This window comes from Triturus cristatus, chromosome 2_2, assembly GCF_964204655.1.
Source record: "Triturus cristatus chromosome 2_2, aTriCri1.1, whole genome shotgun sequence".
NCBI classification, from domain to species: domain Eukaryota; kingdom Metazoa; phylum Chordata; class Amphibia; order Caudata; family Salamandridae; genus Triturus; species Triturus cristatus.
The window spans coordinates 355,503,339-355,521,781 of record NC_140582.1 but is presented as its reverse complement, the minus strand read 5'-3'; the positions used below and the strand labels follow the sequence as shown (position 1 = coordinate 355,521,781).

The following is an 18,443-nucleotide window of genomic DNA, read 5'->3' as shown; positions in this document are numbered from 1 at the left end:
TGAAAATAAAAAAAAATTAAAAGTATCAGTTGATTAATATACTAATGTTCCACTTATCTTTTGCTCAAAAATAGTGTAAACCAATTATAGAAAAGGAAAAATGCGCTTTTAAATTAATCTACGCTAGGGGCAAAATCCACCAGAAGCGCAACAAAGGTAGAACGGGATGCTTGCCCAGTTGTCGCTACTGTATGTATTGGGTGCATGCCATGTAATCGGTCCTGGCATTTCCATCTCTGGATCTGTTCTTCTCTGGTAGCTCTCCACACTCTAAACAGGTGGCAGCTCTAAGCCCTGAATATATAGCACGTATTCCTGAGCACACAAGTTCTACATGGACCTGGGGTTATGGGCATTTTCACTAAATAAGCGAAGTAATAATTCGAAGCACAATCAAAGGTGGCAACCTGAGCAACAAAACCAAACCAGACACCAAAATGTGGATCTATTTCTTCCCTTATCTGTCCACTGCACCAAGAGTACATCTTCCAAGGTTGATGACTGGACTTGTAATTTGATGGCTAGTTTCTCAAGCACTATTATGTTGTCAGCCTTTTGAGCAGAAGTTATCATAAGGAGTACGAAAAGGACACGTACCGCTCATGTCAATTCCTCAAAATTGAACTGCCTCTCCTAAGTAGTGACTAGCATGCTTCCTCTGCTTTTCCATTCTCCTTTCTCCCACTAGTCTCTCCCATCCCCATCACCCTCTCTTTACTCATCACCCTCCCTATTCATCTATCTCTCCTCCCTCTTGTTCTATTACTATCCTTCAAGCCCTTCACACTCCTTCTCTGATCCCTCTCCCTCGAAGTATCATTTGATCATAACTCTCTTATGTGACCACATTCCTTTCTCATCCTCCCCATTCTTCACAAGCGTCATCCTCCACTTTCACCTTTCTGTATTTCTCTCTCTCTGCTCACCTCTTATCGCTCCCAACTCATACATGCTTACCCATCCCCCATGCACATCGCTCATTTTGCTCGTCAGTACCCTGCTCCATCCATCCTACTTCCTAAGATGTTTTTAATCCCCCTTCCTCCACCTCTCACACTATCTCCTTCATCTACTCATGGCGTTCATCATCTCCTACTCCACACTAATCAACCCTCTGTCATATATGTCTTCACTTCCCTAATAATCACTTCTTTACTTTTGTTTTATTCACCTGTTTCCTCAACCTTCTTTTCTCTTATCCCTCCTTTTTTTCGTACTAATCTTTTCTATTGTTACGCTCCCCTCTAATCAGCCTCCATCTCTCATTGCTTACTGCAAACAACTCCATAGTAGTGTCAGGGCGATTCCAAAATGGCAAAAGTCTTCAGCCACATTACACTTGGGCTCTGATAGCTGAGGATGATTAGGGCAGTGTGCTATGGAAATGACTAGTGTCCTCCCACATCTAACACTAAAATTCAGTTTGAAACCTGCCCTGGACTCACAACAAACAAGCATTTGCAATGCAATAGGTCTCGCATTTACACAAGTTGAAGCTATTGGCATTGTAAATGACAATGCCTTTTATTTATGTTTTAAAAACTTAAACAAAAATAAGAGGCATTGTTATTTGCAATGTCAATAGCTCAAACTTGCACAAATGCGAGACCTATTGCATTGCAAATGCTTGTTACTTTTGCCGCCTTGGTTAGAGGTCACCTGACCTAGGGATACTTAACAGAGGGAGGGAACTTTTTCTAGTCAGTTGGCCAGTGGGGTAGAGCAGAGCTGGAGAATCCACGCAGGAGTTTTAGGCGGTAGGGCCTAGCCAGGGACTTATGCCTCTGAGAGTGACAGGATTTAGGTGCTGCCTCTTAAGTGAGTGAGGGATCCTGTAAAGCCCACTGATCTTGCCCAGCAGTAGGAGGACCCAGGGACCCTCTGCCTACCTGACTAGGAAGGACCTAGTCGCCAACTCAATCCCTACCCCCCAGGAACAGAACACCCCAAGGGCGCCGGAAATATCTGCGCCATCAGGTCTTCAGGTCATCCCTGAATGCTGAAACTGAATGCTGAGACCTCATGTCACGACTGCATGCTGAACCTGAATGCTGACACTGAATGCTGAGACCTCATGTCACGACTGCATGCTGAACCTGAATGCTGAGACTTCATGTCAAACCTGAACACTGAAACTTTACGCTAATGCTCAATTATTACGAGTAACGCTATGTTCGCAGGCTTTGCTCTGAAGTGTTCAATGCTCAATTATTACGAGTAACGCTATGTTCGCAGGCTTTGCTCTGAAGTGTTCAATGCTCAATTATTACGAGTAACGCTGTGCTGGTAGGCTTTGCTCTGGTGTTCAATACCCAGTTATTACGAGTAACGCTGTGTTGGTAGGCTTTGCTCTGAAGTGTTCGATGCTCAATTATTACGAGTAACGCTATGTTCGCAGGCTCTGCTCACAAGGATTCACGGTGCAATTAGTGCGAGTAGCGCGGTAACCGCCCACTGAGGCGCTAAGGGTACCAGAGGGGCGGGAAGCCCGCGAAGTCGGCCCCGAGCCCCCACTAGACCCCAGGTGTGGCGCTACGATTCCCAGTCTGTACAGCGGATGTTAAGGTATACGAGTGTGGCCTAGGGCCTCAGAGGGAATTGCTGGTGAATATAGCACTGAGGTCACCAGGTACTGCCTACAGCACCGTTATCTATGAATGGTGCAACAGATGCTAACCTATGTAATGAACTGCGTTTACATCTAATGAACTGCATTTTACAGTCCTCTCGGAGGATGCGAAGGTGTCCACCAAGAAATCATCCTCGATAGTGTCTGAGTGGAGTTGTACTCCATGATTGGCTGCGGCCCGTTCGATGAGGGCATTGAATGCAGCAGTGTCCTCTGTGGGGGACGTTTTTGCGCCATAAAGTTGTGTGTCCTGTGTATCCAGAGCGGCACCTGGCTCCACTGGGTCATCTAATGAATTGCATTTACATATAATGAATGAATATGCTACTTACCAGTATGCATCTGTTCTTGGCATGTAGGGCTGCTGACATTCATATCTGTGCATAGATCGCTGCCTAGTGTTGGGTCCGGATGTTTGCACGTTGTTGTCCTGGAAGAGTCTTCGAAGTATCCTGAGATAGGTGACTCCTCCCCTGGACTACAGTGCACATGGGCATCCTCTCCATCCTCAGATTGTTTTTCGCCATTGTGGCAGTGATGGAGTAGATACAGAAAGTGATGACCATGCTATACAGTAATTCTGAGAGCTGCAGCTGCTATAGGCGCCGGGGAGGAGGGTGGGCGATATGAATGTCAGCAGCCCTACATGCCAAGAACAGATGCATACTGGTAAGTAGCATATTCAGTTCGAGGCATGTGGGCTGCTGAATTCATATCTGTGCATAGAATATATAGCAGTACCTCCTATTAGCGGCGGCTACCAGTGCCAGCTGCAGCGGTCTGAAAAAGAGTTTTGAGAACAGCCTGTCCTACAGCTGCCTGCTGTTTTGAGTGTACATCTACACAGTAGTGTTTGGTAAATGTATGTATAGTGGACCATGTGGCTGCTCTACATATTTCCTGTAAAGGAATGTTTCCCAGGAAAGCCATGGACGCCCCTAACTTACGTGTTGAGTGGGCTCGTGGGGGAATCGTTAATGTGCGTTTAGCTTTTTGATAGCAAATTTGAATACATTTAACGATCCATCTGGCTATACCTGCTTTGGAAATGGCGTTGCCCTTGTGCTGTGGTGAAAAGGCAACGAAAAGTTGTTTTGTCTTCCTGAAGACCTTAGTTCTGTCTATATAGTACATGAGGGCTCTCTTTACATCTAGTGTATGGAGCATTCTCTCAGCTACATTTTGTGGGTTTTGAAAGAAGACAGGCAGGTCAATAGTTTGATTCATGTGGAACTGCGATATTACTTTAGGCATGAATTTGGGTTTGGTACGTAGTACGACCCTGTTTGCGTGAACCTGTATGAATGGCTCTTGAATGGTTAGTGCCTGGAGTTCACTAACTCTTCTTAACGAAGTGATTGCCACCAGAAAGGCTACTTTCCAGGTGAGGAATTGAATCTCACATGAGTGGAGAGGTTCGAAGGGTGGACCCATCAGTCGGGTGAGGACCAAGTTGAGGTTCCACACCGGTGCTGGTGGGTGTCTTGGGGGAATTACTCGTTTGAGTCCTTCCAAGAAAGCTTTGATGGCAGGCACTCTGAATAAAGAGAGGTGTTGCCTGTTCTGGAGATAGGCTGCTATTGCGGTCAAATGGATACGTATGGAGGTGTATGCCAGATTGCATCGGTATAGGTGTAAGAGGTAACAGATTATATTTTGAATGGATGCGTCTAGCGGGTTAATGTCATTGTTATTGCAATAAATGACAAACCTCTTCCATTTAGCTGCATAGCAGGCTCTGGTAGTGGGTCTCCTGGCCTCCTTAATGATCTGCATACAGTCCGGTGGCAGGTTTAGGTAGCCAAACTCTAGGACTTCAGGAGCCAGATTGCCAGGTTCAGCTGTTGCGGATCTGGGTGCTGAATTTCTCCATGGTTCTGCGTCAAATGCGCGGGTTTGATCCGCAGCCTTTGGTGCGGCACCACGGAGAGTTCCAGAAAGGTTGTGTACCATGGCTGGCGTGCCCATGTTGGAGCAACCAGGATGAGTGTCATTGAGTGCTGTCGCAGTTTGCGTGCCAGCAGTGGTATCAATGGCGCTGGGGGACAAGCGTACGCAAATCTGCCTGACCAGTTCATCCATATCGCATTGCCCTGTGACTGTGGATGTGGGAACCTGCGGCAAAGCTTTGGCATTTTGCGTTTTTGCTTGTCGCGAATAGGTCTATCTCTGGATGACCCCACTGCTGGAAGTATGGTTGGAGTACTGATGGGTGTAACTCCCACTCGTGCATCTGGTGGCTGTGTCTGCTGAGCAGATCCGCCATCTGATTGTCCTTGCCGGGGAGGTGTCCCGCCATGAGGAAGATGTTCCTCTGAATGGCCCACTTCCACATGCTCTGAGCCAGATGAGACAACTGTGGAGAGTGTGTTCCTCCCTGCTTCTGTATGTAGTACATGGCAGTCATGTTGTCCGTCCGGATCAACACGACCTTGTTGCACAAGTGTACTTTGAATGCCTTCATGGCTAGGAAGATTGCCATCAGTTCCAGAAGGTTGATGTGCATCTTCTTTTGTTGTGTCGTCCATAGTCCCTGCACTGTGTAATGGAGTACATGAACTCCCCATCCCTGGAGAGAGGCGTCCGCTGTCAGTATTATTTGTGGAACAGGCTCGTGGAACGGTCGGCCCTTGCAAAGGTTTTGTGGATTCCACCAATGCAGAGAGTTGTATGCCCGACCGCTCACCAACACTAGGTCTTTTAATTGCCCGTGAGCCTGATTCCATTGACGTGCTAAGCACTCCTGAAGCGGGCGCATATGTAGTCTCGCGTGTGGGACTATGAAAATGCAGGAGGCCATCATGCCTATCAACTGCATGAACACTCTCGCAGGAAGTGAGTGTTGGGGTTTGAACTTGGAAATCAGCGTTTGCATGCTGCTGATCCTCACTAAATTTGGCTGAGCTGTGGCTGCCAGAGTGTCTATGGTCGCACCGAGGTACTGTTGTACGTGTGCGGGCTGGAGATGTGATTTCGGGTAATTTAGTGAGAATCCCAGACTGTGAAGAAGGTGAATGGTGCGGGACATGTGGCTGGCACATTGCTGGGCTGACTTTGCCTGAACAAGCCAGTCGTCCAGGTAAGGGTAGACGTGAACGTGTTGCCTCCGTAGATGTGCGGCCACGGTAGCTAGGCACTTTGTGAAAACTCTGGGTGCTGTTGTGACTCCGAAGGGGAGGACTTTGAATTGATAGTGCTGACCCTGAATGGTGAACCGGAGATATTTTCTGTGTGATGGATGTATGGGTATGTGGAAATACGCATCTTTGAGGTCTAGTGTGGCTAGGAAATCTCCCTGTCTGAGGAGCGGGAGAACCTGCTGCAGGGTGAGCATGTGAAAATGTTCCGAGAGAATGTATTGGTTGAGGGGTCTTAGGTCTAGGATAGGTCTGAGTGACCCGTCCTTTTTTGGTATCAAGAAGTACAGAGAGTACACCCCTGTGCCCTGCTGGTGTACGGGCACGACCTCTATTGCGCCTTTTTGCAGCATACTTAGCGCTTCCTGCTGTAATAACGCTAAGTGCTCTGAGGACATAGGACGGTGCCTTGGCGGTATGGTGGGTGGAGTGGAGGTTAGCTCGAGACAGTAACCGTGTTGGATAACATCTTTCACCCACCTGTCTGTGGTGATGGAATTCCACGTGGACAGGAACCGCTGGAGTCTCCCCCCGACAGGTGTTATGTGGTCGGGGGGAAGGGAGAGGGCGTCACTGTTTGTTCTTAGGGGAGGACCTGGTATTGCCGTAACCACGTCCTCTGCCTTTGGTGCTGGAACCACGATATCCCCCACGGGTGTTTTTATCGTAGGAACTCTGTGCGCCCCCTTTATTGTAGGTTTGCTGTGTCCCCTGTCCTCTCCCTGCACCTCTGTTTCCAGGGCGACGAAAGGAGCCACTACGAAATGTCTGCGTTTGCAGAGCCCCCATTGACTTTGCAGTGTCTGTGTCTTTTTTTATCTTTTCTAAGGTGGCGTCAACCTCCGGTCCAAATAAGTAGTCGGGGTTGACCGGTTGATTGAGGATGTTATTTTGGACTTCAGGTTTGAATCCGGAGATTCGTAACCAGGCGTGTCGTCGTAGCATGACGCTGGTGTTTAGTGCCCGAGCAGCAGTGTCTGCAGCATCTAGTGCACACTTGATGGATGCGTTTGTGAGCAGTTGTCCCTCCCTGATGAGGAGCTCCGCTGCCTCTTTGTATTCGTCTGGCAGGTGTTGGAGTAGGGTCTCTAACGTGTCATAGTGTGAGCGGTCGTAGCGAGCTAGGAGGGCCTGTGTATTGGCGATGCGCCATATGTTTGCTGCCTGGGCTGCAATTCGTTTACCGGAGGTCTCTAGAACCTTGGACTCTTTGTCCGGGGGAGGAGCATCACCAGTTGACTGCGAGTGTGCCCGTTTGCGAGCATTGGCAACCACAATGGAGTCTAGAGGCAATTGACTCCTAATGTACGTGGGGTCCCCAGGTGCGGGTTTGTATTTCTTCTCGATCCTGGGGTTTATCACTCGTGCCCTTGTGGTCTCTTTGAAAATGTCCTTTGCTGGCTTGAGGACACCTTTCAACATGGGAAGAGTTTTTACAGTCCTCTCGGAGGATGCGAAGGTGTCCACCAAGAAATCATCCTCGATAGTGTCTGAGTGGAGTTGTACTCCATGATTGGCTGCGGCCCGTTCGATGAGGGCATTGAATGCAGCAGTGTCCTCTGTGGGGGACGTTTTTGCGCCATAAAGTTGTGTGTCCTGTGTATCCAGAGCGGCACCTGGCTCCACTGGGTCATCCCAGACCTGATCAGGGTCTTGCTGGCCCTCAGGGTCCATGTCTTCGGGGTAGGTGGTGTTGTCACCCATGTAGTCCTCTAGCGCATCGGGATCGGAGTGCGTTGGAGAGAATGATGGATCTGTGTAAGGAGTGTGGATGTGTTCATAAAGAACTGGTTCCGATTCCGCCGGCATTTTTTGTTTTAGTGGAATCCTATAAGAGTCCAAAGCGTGCCCCGAAGTGATCTTTCGCTTTCGGAGCATAAGCCTGCCGGTGTCGGCGTCGATGAAGTGTGACGGTGATGTCCCAGTAGTAGAGTGTTCGGTACATGGGGACCTTGTCTGTGTAACGCGGGTTCTGATTTCGAACATTTTTGGCGCCGTGGGTGGCGGCAAACCAAAGGTGATATTGGCTGGTGCCGAAGGTATCTTCTGTGCCCGTTTCGGTTCTGAGCCCGACGAGGTCTGGAGGGCTGCCTTTTCCCTGATCCGTTGCAAGGATGCTGCCACCTGTTGCACCTGGAACGCCGACGGTTCTTTGGCGCCGAGAGGTTCCGTAGAGGCAGGTGTGGACGTCTTTGGAGACACCGGGTCATCGAGCCGAGGAGGGGTAGGAGCCGTCGACGGCGTCGATGATTGTACCTTAGTCGCTGTCCTCGAGGTGGATAGCGATGCAGTGGCCATCCTCACCTTGATGGCTGGTGCCGATTGCTTTGGTGCCTGGGGCCTCGGCGCTTTGACGGCACCGATGGATTTTCTTTTCGGGTCGGCGCCGACATCTGCTGCAGCGAGTGCGGCACCAAAGTCCCTTTTGGTGCGGTCGGAGCCGACGGGTTTGGCTGGCGTCATAGGTGTGGAGGTCCTCGAGCCGACCAGTGTCAGTTTCACTTTCGGTTTCTGTTGAACCGGAGTGATGATTGGTTTCGCTTTTGTGGTAGGGAAACCAGTCTTCTTTGGTAACAATGGCTCTCGCTGAATGTCCGTGGCCGGGCCAGAGGGCGGGGCCGAGGAACTGCGGGATTGGTCTTGGGTAAGGCCCGAAGGCGATCCCTCGACCGGAGCCGTGATCGGACTCACTGGGATATCCTCTATTTGGACGGGTAGGCCTTGCTCCTCGCCGGAGCTACCTTCTTCGGCCCCTAAGGCCTCGTCGTAGTCTCCTACCTCATCGTCGGCTTCTTCCCTGTTAAAAAGCTCTTCAACGACATCTTCCGATCGGGAACCGTGTTTGGAAGTAGGGCTGGAGGGCATATTTTCCACGCTTTCGACATCTTCTTCTTCGGTGCTGAAGATGTTGGTTGGGGCCGGTGCCGCTTGCTGCGCTTCAAGTCTCGCGGCTCGCCGATTCCGTAGAGTCTTCTTTGATCGGAATCGGGCACAGGCCATACATTTTGATTCGTCATGATTCGGTGAAAGGCATTTGTTGCACACCGGGTGGACGTCGATATGGGGGTATTTGGCGTGGCAAACAGGACATCGCTTGAATGGGGTCCTCGATTCCATCGTCGAAGTTCGGTCGATGGTCGGATTTAATGGATCCGGAAAGTTGTTTAAATTAGTAAACTAGCCTGTAAACTGTCGATACCGATCGGGAACAGTACCGTCGAAAACTAAAGGCCTTTTGGCCTGAAACTAGATTTTCCTAACTTGAGTCAAGATAAGCACATCCGAACCCAATGGCGGAAAAAAACAATCTGAGGATGGAGAGGATGCCCATGCGCACTGTAGTCCAGGGGAGGAGTCACCTATCTCAGGATACTTCGAAGACTCTTCCAGGACAACAACGTGCAAACATCCGGACCCAACACTAGGCGGCGATCTATGCACAGATATGAATTCAGCAGCCCACATGCCTCGAACCTGTATTTACGTATAACTGCGTAGATAAACTTGAGTTGTTTGCATAAACCCTACAGTGTGGCGTCCCTTATTGTGTGCGTTCCCTGCTTCAGAGGAGGTGTGTGTTGTATGGTCGCTTTACACAAAAGCCTTTGGGTGCCCAGCCGCTCGAGTCACGTTACCCCCTTAGGGCTTGGTGACCCCAGGTCTTACAACAACACTCGCCTGCTAGTCGTTACCCAGCATTTGACGTCTGATGCTGCCTTGGTTCAGTCCTGAATAGTGCCTATTCTCTTTGAGTCCTGCCTCAGACTTTTAAAGGCATGGGCAAAGTGGGTAATTGCCCAGGGGTCCATCTTCCACGGTGCCACTGGTAAAGTAAATGGGAAAGTTGACATTTGATAACCGATCATGCTAATTTCACAGCTGAGCATGCTTAACAGAAACTTAGGGACATATTTACTAATATTTCATCATGGGCAAATTCACACGAAGTGACAAAAAGCAGCCCAACCTCTTACAAAGGTATTTATTTTCCAGCGCAAAAATGATTTCACCATTAGGTCACTACCTCACCTCCCCTTTCTCTCGTTCTACCTCTGTTCCCTTTGCTTCACTTAAATAGTGTGCTACTTCCTGGCTACCTCTTTTTCTCTACCTCTACCCCCTTTTCTCTATCATCAACTATTTCACTCTCTCTCACACGGACAAACACCTATCTCTCTCTGGACCTCCTCATTTCAACTCACCCCCTCCACCTCACCTATCTATTGCAACCTCTTTATAGAGCTCCCTCCACCTCACAATTGCTTCCTCTCACAACTCTTTATTGCTATATATCTCACCTCTCTTTCTCTATTTCTCATGTCTCTCAACACCCTCTTTTCACCCCACACTACATTTCTCTTCACACCCTTCCTCCTCTACCTTTCTTTTTTCATACTACTCTCTACCGGACTCATTTTTCTCTACCTCTTCTAATGTTCCTCTCCTCTACTTTGTAGATCTTTATTTTTAGCAACTCTCTCGGTCCACTTACCTCTCACTGCGTTTAACGCTAATTGACCTCTTTTTCTACATTGTTTTTCTCTCTACCTCACTTGTTGGAGTATTTACTTTACTTCTTTCCCTAACTCACACATCTTTCAATCCTCATTTCTTTCTCTCTCCGCTTCTCCTCTTCTTCACGTCTTTTGTTATACTGTTTTCTTTATGTCTCTGTTCATCTCCTGTAGTATCCTACCTCCTGGTCAGAGACCTGCTCTCTTCCCCCGCAGCTCTGCTGTTAAGTGCGCTGCTCCGTGCACTGCTCACTGTGCACTGCTTGGTCACGTAGGTGTTCGAGGCCCTCCTCCACCCGCAGGCTCCTGCCTGCACCTCATCCCTGGTGGTCCAGTGGGAAAGCCTTGCTCTTCTGCTGGTTCCACTTCAGTCCATGTTGTTTTGTGCCAGTTTTTCTGTCTTTTGCTCTGTTTTCAGTCTTTATTATGTTGTCTGTTTTTCCTGTCTTTTTATTCCTTGTTGCCTTGTCTCTTTTTTTTGTGCCCATTTTCCCTTTCCCGCCGCTGTTCCCCCGCGGCCCCCTCCCCCTGCTGCTTCCCGCCCCCCAGCTGCGCTTCCCTCCCCCTTCCCTATTTAATGGTGGCTGCTGCGCAGCGTAAGGAAAAACAACTGCCAACTGTCCATGCCGAACACCACCCACGGCCAGTTTTCCTGCCGCTGAACCTTCACCACCCTCTGCACAGTCACCACCCCCACACTGGACACCAACACCACCAAGGCCCTGAGGTGCTTCCTCCTCAAAGTGCACTCCCTGCATAGGCACGCTGTAGAAATCTGAGACCTCCTTGACACCCTCTCGCCAGACTTCGCCTTCTTCACAGAAACTTGGACCAACTCCACCTCCGCCCCCGGCATCGCCACCGCCATCCCCGATGGATACAAGATCCAGAGGAAGGATCGCCTCAACTGCCTAGGAGGAGGACTCGCCATCGCACACAAGAGCTCACTAACTAGCAGCTTACCTCCATCCTCAACTGCGCCACCCCCACCACCTCGGCCGACGCAAACCTCACAGCCAAAGAACTCTACAGATGGATCACCAACTGCACAGACAATCTCGCAGCCTTATGTAACACCAACAGACAGCGCTGCAGAAAAGCCACCTGGTTCACCGCCGACCTTCAAGAATCCAGACCCACCTGCACACGTCTCAAGAAGAAGTGGAGAAACAGCAAATCCCCGGAAGACCGCACCGCCTACAATAACGCCATGACAGAATATCACCAACGCATCAGTTCTACCAAAAGGACACTCATCCAGAACAAGATCCTCATCTACTCTAGCAACTCTATGGAACTCTTCAGCGTCATCCAGGAATTCGCCAAACACTCCAGCAAAAACAGACATCACCCCCTTCCAGGACATCTTCAACAAGCTCGGCTCCTACTTCCATCTGAAAATCAAGGGGCCTCTACAGCAACTTCAACGACCAGACACCGGACGCCGACACCACTCCAGCCTCTAGCAACGCCAGCCAGCCCACCATCTCCTCCTGGACCCCAGTCATCACCGAAGACACCACATCAACCATGAAAAGCATCCACTCAAGAGCCCCCATGGACTCCTGCCCTCCGCATATCTTCCACAGAGCCGCCATCACACCAGAACTATGACACACCATCAATGCCACCTTCAAAACTGGCATCTTTCCTGATGACTGGAAACGCGCGGAAGTCAGGCCCCTACTCAAGAAGCCGTCAGCAGATCCTACGGACCTCAAGAACTACCGACCCATCTCCCTCCTCTCCTTTGCAGCCAAAGTCACAGAGAAGACCGTCAACGTCCAACTAACGAAATTCATCAAAGATAACTCTATCCTTGACCCCTCCCAATCCGGATACCGCAGCAACCACTGCACTGAGACCGCTTTACTCGCCGCCACTGACGACATTCGCACCCTCCTTGCCCAAGGACACACCGCAGCCCTGATCCTTCTCGACCTCTCTGCAGCCTTCGACACAGTCTCCCACCGCCAGACTCCACGAAGCTGTGAACTGCCCTCAACTGGCTTTGCTCCTTCCTCACCGGCAGAACCCAAAGAATCAGACTCTCACCCTTCATCTCCGGATCCACAGAGATCATCTGCGGAGTACCCCAAGGATCGTCGCTCAGCCCTATGCGCTTCAACATTTACATGGCCCCCCCACCACCATTGTCAGACAGCACAGACTCAGCATAGTATCCTACACCGCCAACAACACACAGCTCATCCTCTCCCACAACTAGGACCCCCTCACCCCCAGACTCAACTTCCAGGAAGGAATGAAGGATGTTGCATCCTGGATGAGCAGCAGCTGCAAGAAGCTATACTCAGAGAAGACAGAGGTCCTCATCCTGGGACCCTCCCCCACTGCATGGGACAACACCTGGTGGCCCACCACCCTCAGCAGCCCCCTCCCCCCCCCACGGACCACGCTCGGAACCTCAGCATCGTACTTGACTCCTTCCTCTCCATGACCCGACAGGTCAACGCCATCACCTCCACCTGCTTCAACACCCTCCGCATCCTCTGTAAGATCTCCAAATGGACCCCCCCCCCCAGAATCAAGAAAGACCATCACCCACGCACTCATAACCAGCAGACTGGACTACGGAAACGCCCTCCATGCTCCACAAACTCCAAACCATACAGAACTCCGCAGCCAGACTCGTCCTCTGCATCCCTCGACACGAACACATCTCCCAACACCTGCGCAGCCTCCACTGGCTCCCTGTCGGAAAGAGAGCAACTTTCAAGATACTCACCCACGCCTACAGATGCCCACACAACACCGGACCCCAATATCTCAACGACAGAATCTCCTTCCACGTACCCAAGAAGAACCTCCAATCTGCCAAACTCGCCCTCGCCGAAACCCCGTGCATTCGCAGAGCAAGAACGGGTGGAAGATCCTTCTCCTACATCACGGCCAAGACCTGGAACGAGCTCCCGATAGACATCAGACGCGCTTCCACCCTGCACATCTTCAGGAAGACCCTCATGACCTGGCTCTTCGACTGACCGGCTCTTCAATGGACCGGAGCTGCCCCCCTCCCCAGCGCCTTGAGACCCTCACGGGTGAGTAGCACGCTCAAAATCCCCTGATTGATTGATTGATATCATACCTAGCACATTTCTCTTACTCATCAGGGTTATAGGTTACTGTGTAGCCAGAGAAGTGTACAAATATAAATAAGAGAAAAGCGACACGGCAGGGGAGAGAAATTGAGAGAAACATATTGATTTTCACTGCTACAAGAAGACCGCTAGTAGTGAAGGGAGTTATATGTGCGATTCAGCTACTAATGCTACAATATCAAGCTCTACTTGCACGTCTATTTTTAATATTATGTAAGTAGTCCACTAAGCATCTAAAAACTCACCATTAGCATGTTTTTTCTTATAATGGGAGGAACAAGCTGGTTAGACACTGCATTCTACTTAAAGTGTTGTCGTTGCAAGTTAAATAAAATCTAGATCCAAGCTCAACAAGAATAGGCTTTATCAAGGCTTGTTCAAGCTTTGTTTTGGTACTATTTGGCTGGTAGACACCAGGCTTGAGCCTTCAGTTGTTTGTCCCTATAATTCAATATTGTTACATATCTTGGTGGCTTGAATGAGCCAAAAGGGAGTAAAAAATGTAAAGCTTGTCCAATCAGTGCCTCCCCAAAACATATTGCCCAGGGTCTCACGAATCCTTAAGATGCCTCTGTGTCCCATCAAGCTCCTCAACAGCCACTCTGTATTCCACTGGTATCCAAATAAATTATTCTAATGGCAAATGATTCCTTATCAGAAAGCTAATTTATAGGGAAAGCTTAATTATTTTGACCACCCGGGTGATGAGTGTTTTTAACATGGTGCAACTTTGCCCAATACTAGTTAACCAGAGAACGTGTTCCTGCGAAGCAAACACATCTCTATAAAGTAATAAAAAAAAGGAGGCCCTGGCAATTCTACTACTACAGCTAGGAAAACGCTGCACTCACCTTTAACCTCTACATTAAACTACCGTCTTGTCAATCTAAGCGAAATACAAAACGTGAGAACAAAAACAAATAAATGCATTTATGTTTGGAATGTTCTTGCTGTATCTCTCGACTCCGAAATCATTTTCCTTAAATTCAGGATGCTTACGAAGGTGTTCTTGTTCCAAAGGGCTTCCGGTCGATCCTGCAAACAACAATCAGAGTCTGCATTTCTTTTATGGAGTTTTATCGCAGCTCTTAAACCAGCTTATTGTAAAACCACCGTACAAAGCGCTTCGAAACAACCTCAGCACTGCACTAAAACAAATACAAAATAATTCTATTCTCTGGATTTACTCTGCATTATGAACTTTCAAATACGTCATTAAAAGTCATTTGTTCAGGTTGTGGACACAGTTTAGCATATATATATAAAATCTCCACACATTGACGAAGTTAACGTTTGGCAGTCTGTTCCTGTCAGTGTGCCAGAAAAGCTCCACAGTGAGTGGGATGTGGAAAGCAGAGGGGGTGACAAGTTATTGATTGACTGGACCCTGCCTTATGCCACCAGACTGATGCTGCTGCGCTTTCGGCCGCCATTCACATTCCGAGACTCTTTAAGTCCATTCTGAACGCTTTTGCTGCTATTAAAGACACCACCAATGAGAAATAGGCTCTGAAGCTCAGGATAATCCAGCGCCCGCAGCCGAACACACACACAGTTCTCAATAATGTTATTGTTCCTACTACTACAATGATTGCACACCGAGCCCAGGCGCCATGTTGTTTCTTTCACGCAGCCTCTTTCAGATAAGAGGAAGCGGTGACATCAATTTCATCTTCTCTACTTCCTGAAGAAGCTCACCTGATGAGCCATGTCTAATTTCCTGATTATGGGTATCTGCAAATGTACCTTATCTGGAACTAAAGTGATTCATTTATTTTTACCGCCAGAGGCTTAATTTAGAGCAAGAAACTGAAAGTGATACTCAGAGACAAAGTCCTCTTTGTAAGAAAATCTGTTCTAAATACCCCATCTGAAAACAATACCATTCCAAAAAACGTGATTCATAAACAGACACATGTGTGTGTACGTATTCTCATTTAAATGACGTGTAAAACACAGTAAAACAGACTTTATCACGCTGTGCACTCGTACACCTCTTGGGATACCTTTCATATAAATGTGCCATCAATATCACCTTTTAAAAGACTTCTATTGGTCTCAGATGGTGGAGGGAAAGAAAAGAGAACTAGACTACACAATCATAACCGGTCTAAGCACAAAAATGTTGTCTTAACCTCTGGTCGCAGAACGAATGGAGGATGACTCCCTCACACTCTCTCATTCTGCCACTGTGATTATAGTCATCTGATGGCTGGATTACTTACCGGTAACCTTTAATATTTCGATCCTCCTTTCCTCATACTAAACATTTATATCAACGAATAGGGCGCCTCTTCTCTGGGTAGGCTCCCACTGAAAGCCTGCACTCCACCACACTCCACTTTTAGTATTGTCTTCAAGCTGCGCCTGCTGTGTCGACCATCGACCTACCGGTTTCACGAAATAGCACTCAGCCCTCCAAGACTCTATGGTGTTAGCCCCTAGGGCAAGGCATGGTCCTAAAAATGATGGTCCACCAATTCATTGCACTCTGGTAGACCTCTGCAAGGCATTGGATTGTGTTGATAGATCTCCAATGTGGGCCAAGATATTCAACCTGGTGGTCGAGGAGGCCATGTTTATTTGATTTTACACTTTAGACCAATACTTGAGCCCTGATTACTTCCAATAGTAAAAAACAGGACCACAAAAGCATATACTGTCACTCAGGTGTCTATTTTATATTTGTTCTCAGTACACCTGTCTGTTAGGACGCACACCCAGTGTACTATTCTATTAAGATTCTTTGCAATAGCTATTTTTTTATTTGATTTTTTTATTGCATGCATACGGTCATGACATTAAATTGTTTTCATGTTTTTGTAACTTCTTTCTATTCAGGGGGCATATGCTTGCAGAAAAAAACACACAACCGATGCATCGGCTTGCCAAGGCCAGAACTCTTGGTTTATCAACTGCTTGTTTCTTAACTCATATATGCGTAGGTGGTCGTCTACTCATTGTTTTCCTCCTCCTGCTAAAATGTCAATATGCAACTTGTGTACTGGGGCCTAAAATTATAACTGGCTGCATCTCCCTGCAACAAGGTGTGCCTAATCTACACAGCAGCAGTGTAACCCCAGGAACCCCCCTATCATGTATGTCCAAGACAAGAAAAGTGTGTGTGGCCAAGTCACTGTGGTTGGAAGCAGAGCGCAGCCTGCTGTGTTTGCGTCAGACTCTTACCTTCAAGGCGCTTGTACTCTGCTTGCTCCTCCTCTGATGGGCCGGGCGCCTCTGATGGAAGCGCGCTGAGGGCTCGCTTGCACTCTTCAAGGATGGCTACAAAGTCTTGATTATTCATGGTAGCTGCTCCCAGCTTTGCTGTATCTCCAGAAGAGCAGTAATAAATCACCTAGGAGAGAAAACACCACACAGTCACAACAAATAAAATGGTGATGCTTGTAGGCTGCGCTAGGTGAGGAGTTATTAGAGGGTAGCAGGGGGTGCAAGAAAGAAGAGTGACATAATTAACTAAAGAGTTGTTCATTGTCCACAAGAACAACACAACATAATAACAAGCATTGAAAATGCAATAGGTCTTGCCCTCGTTTAAGTTAAAGCAATTATGTTTGTAATTAGGTGGCTTTTTAGCTTTGGTTTTATTAGTGTTTTTCAAACGTTCATGTACATAACATGCATATGTATGCATATATCTATATGTATGTATGCATTTATATATTTATGCAGATGCATATATATGTAAGTATGTATATATACACACACACATATATATATATATATATATATATATATATTCAATGAAAAAACCATAGGTTTCACACATGTTACAGTTAGCTGGACATTTCACTCGTAAAAAACCATTGAAATTCCCCCGTTATAGTTAGTGCAGGCAACTATAACTCACGCGACCGCAATCCTCTGCTGATGACATATGTGTCTTTATGAAAAAAAAATATTTGTAATATATGTATAGCTAAAATTTAATGGAAGAAGACATGGGCAAATAAGTGTCTAAATACAGTATAAGCATCAGCAGAGGATTGCGGTCGCGTGAGTTATAGTTGCCTGCACTAACTATAACGGGGGAATTTCAATGGTTTTTTACGAGTGAAATGTCCAGCTAACTGTAACATGTGTGAAACCTATGGTTTTTTCATTGAATTTGCAAGGTTTTTTAAATGCTAATTCCTAACTATAACGTGTGTGAAACCTATGGTTTTTTCAGTGAATTTGTACGGTTTTTTAAATGCTAAGTTACTTTACGCCGTTCGTGGCGTGCACGCGCCCACTTTACGCAGTTAGTGCCGTGCACGCACGGTGGGCACGCGGTGCGCTACGCGCACCGCGTGCCCACGTTACGCTGGATGGGCCATGTACGCACGATGCGCTTCGCGCACCGTCCGCACACGGACATATTATGCGCTTCGTTGTGAAAGGTTATCTAATATTTGTCCTTCGGGCACCTTTTGCACACGGGGTGGGTCAATTGTGGATATTGTTTTTTTTTTTAAATTTATTTTTTACCGTACGCGTACGGTAAGCGTAATCGGCGTTTTTTCAAAAAAATAAAAAAATTATTTTTTGACCTTGGGGGTTCTTTTGGGACACCCTAACCATGGCTATGTGTTTAGGAGCTGTCTAGCCTGCCCCTTTTCGTGTTATCCAGCTTTGTTTTTCCTCCCCCCCTCAGAGTGCGAGAGAGAAAATGGCGGCCGACACTTCCTGGTTTCGACCGATTCGAATGTTTACTAAGATCTAACAGCCAATCAGAATCGCGCTCGCGCACGTCACCGTACGCGTACGGTAAGCTTACCGTAAGCGCACGGTAAGCGCACCGTAAGCTGCCACAGATATATATATTGATTTAAATGCTATTTTCTCTGGAACTACTGAACAGATTTACACCAGACCTACAAAAGGCACTTCCTTGACCTGTAGACTACCTCTCTGCCAAATTTCAAGTAACTCTGTTCAGCCGTTCGGGCTGTAGCTGTGTCTAAAGGTCCTATGGAAAAATGCATGGGGAAAACGCGTTTTGGGACCCCCCTTTTTTCTCAGCCCCCGCTTGACGAATCCCCCC

At 47.9% G+C, this 18,443-nt stretch overlaps 1 protein-coding gene across 1 annotated transcript in view; it reads right to left on the bottom strand.

The window, feature by feature from the left end:
• Positions 1-18,443, bottom strand: part of ALPK1 (alpha kinase 1) — a 348,019-nt gene that overhangs the window by 173,811 nt on the left and 155,765 nt on the right. Inside the window, exon 4 of the mRNA XM_085641431.1 lies at positions 16,586-16,754. Within this exon, the coding sequence (XP_085497557.1) occupies positions 16,586-16,703 (118 nt within the window). The 5' untranslated portion in view covers positions 16,704-16,754. The remainder of the gene's footprint in view (positions 1-16,585; positions 16,755-18,443) is intronic.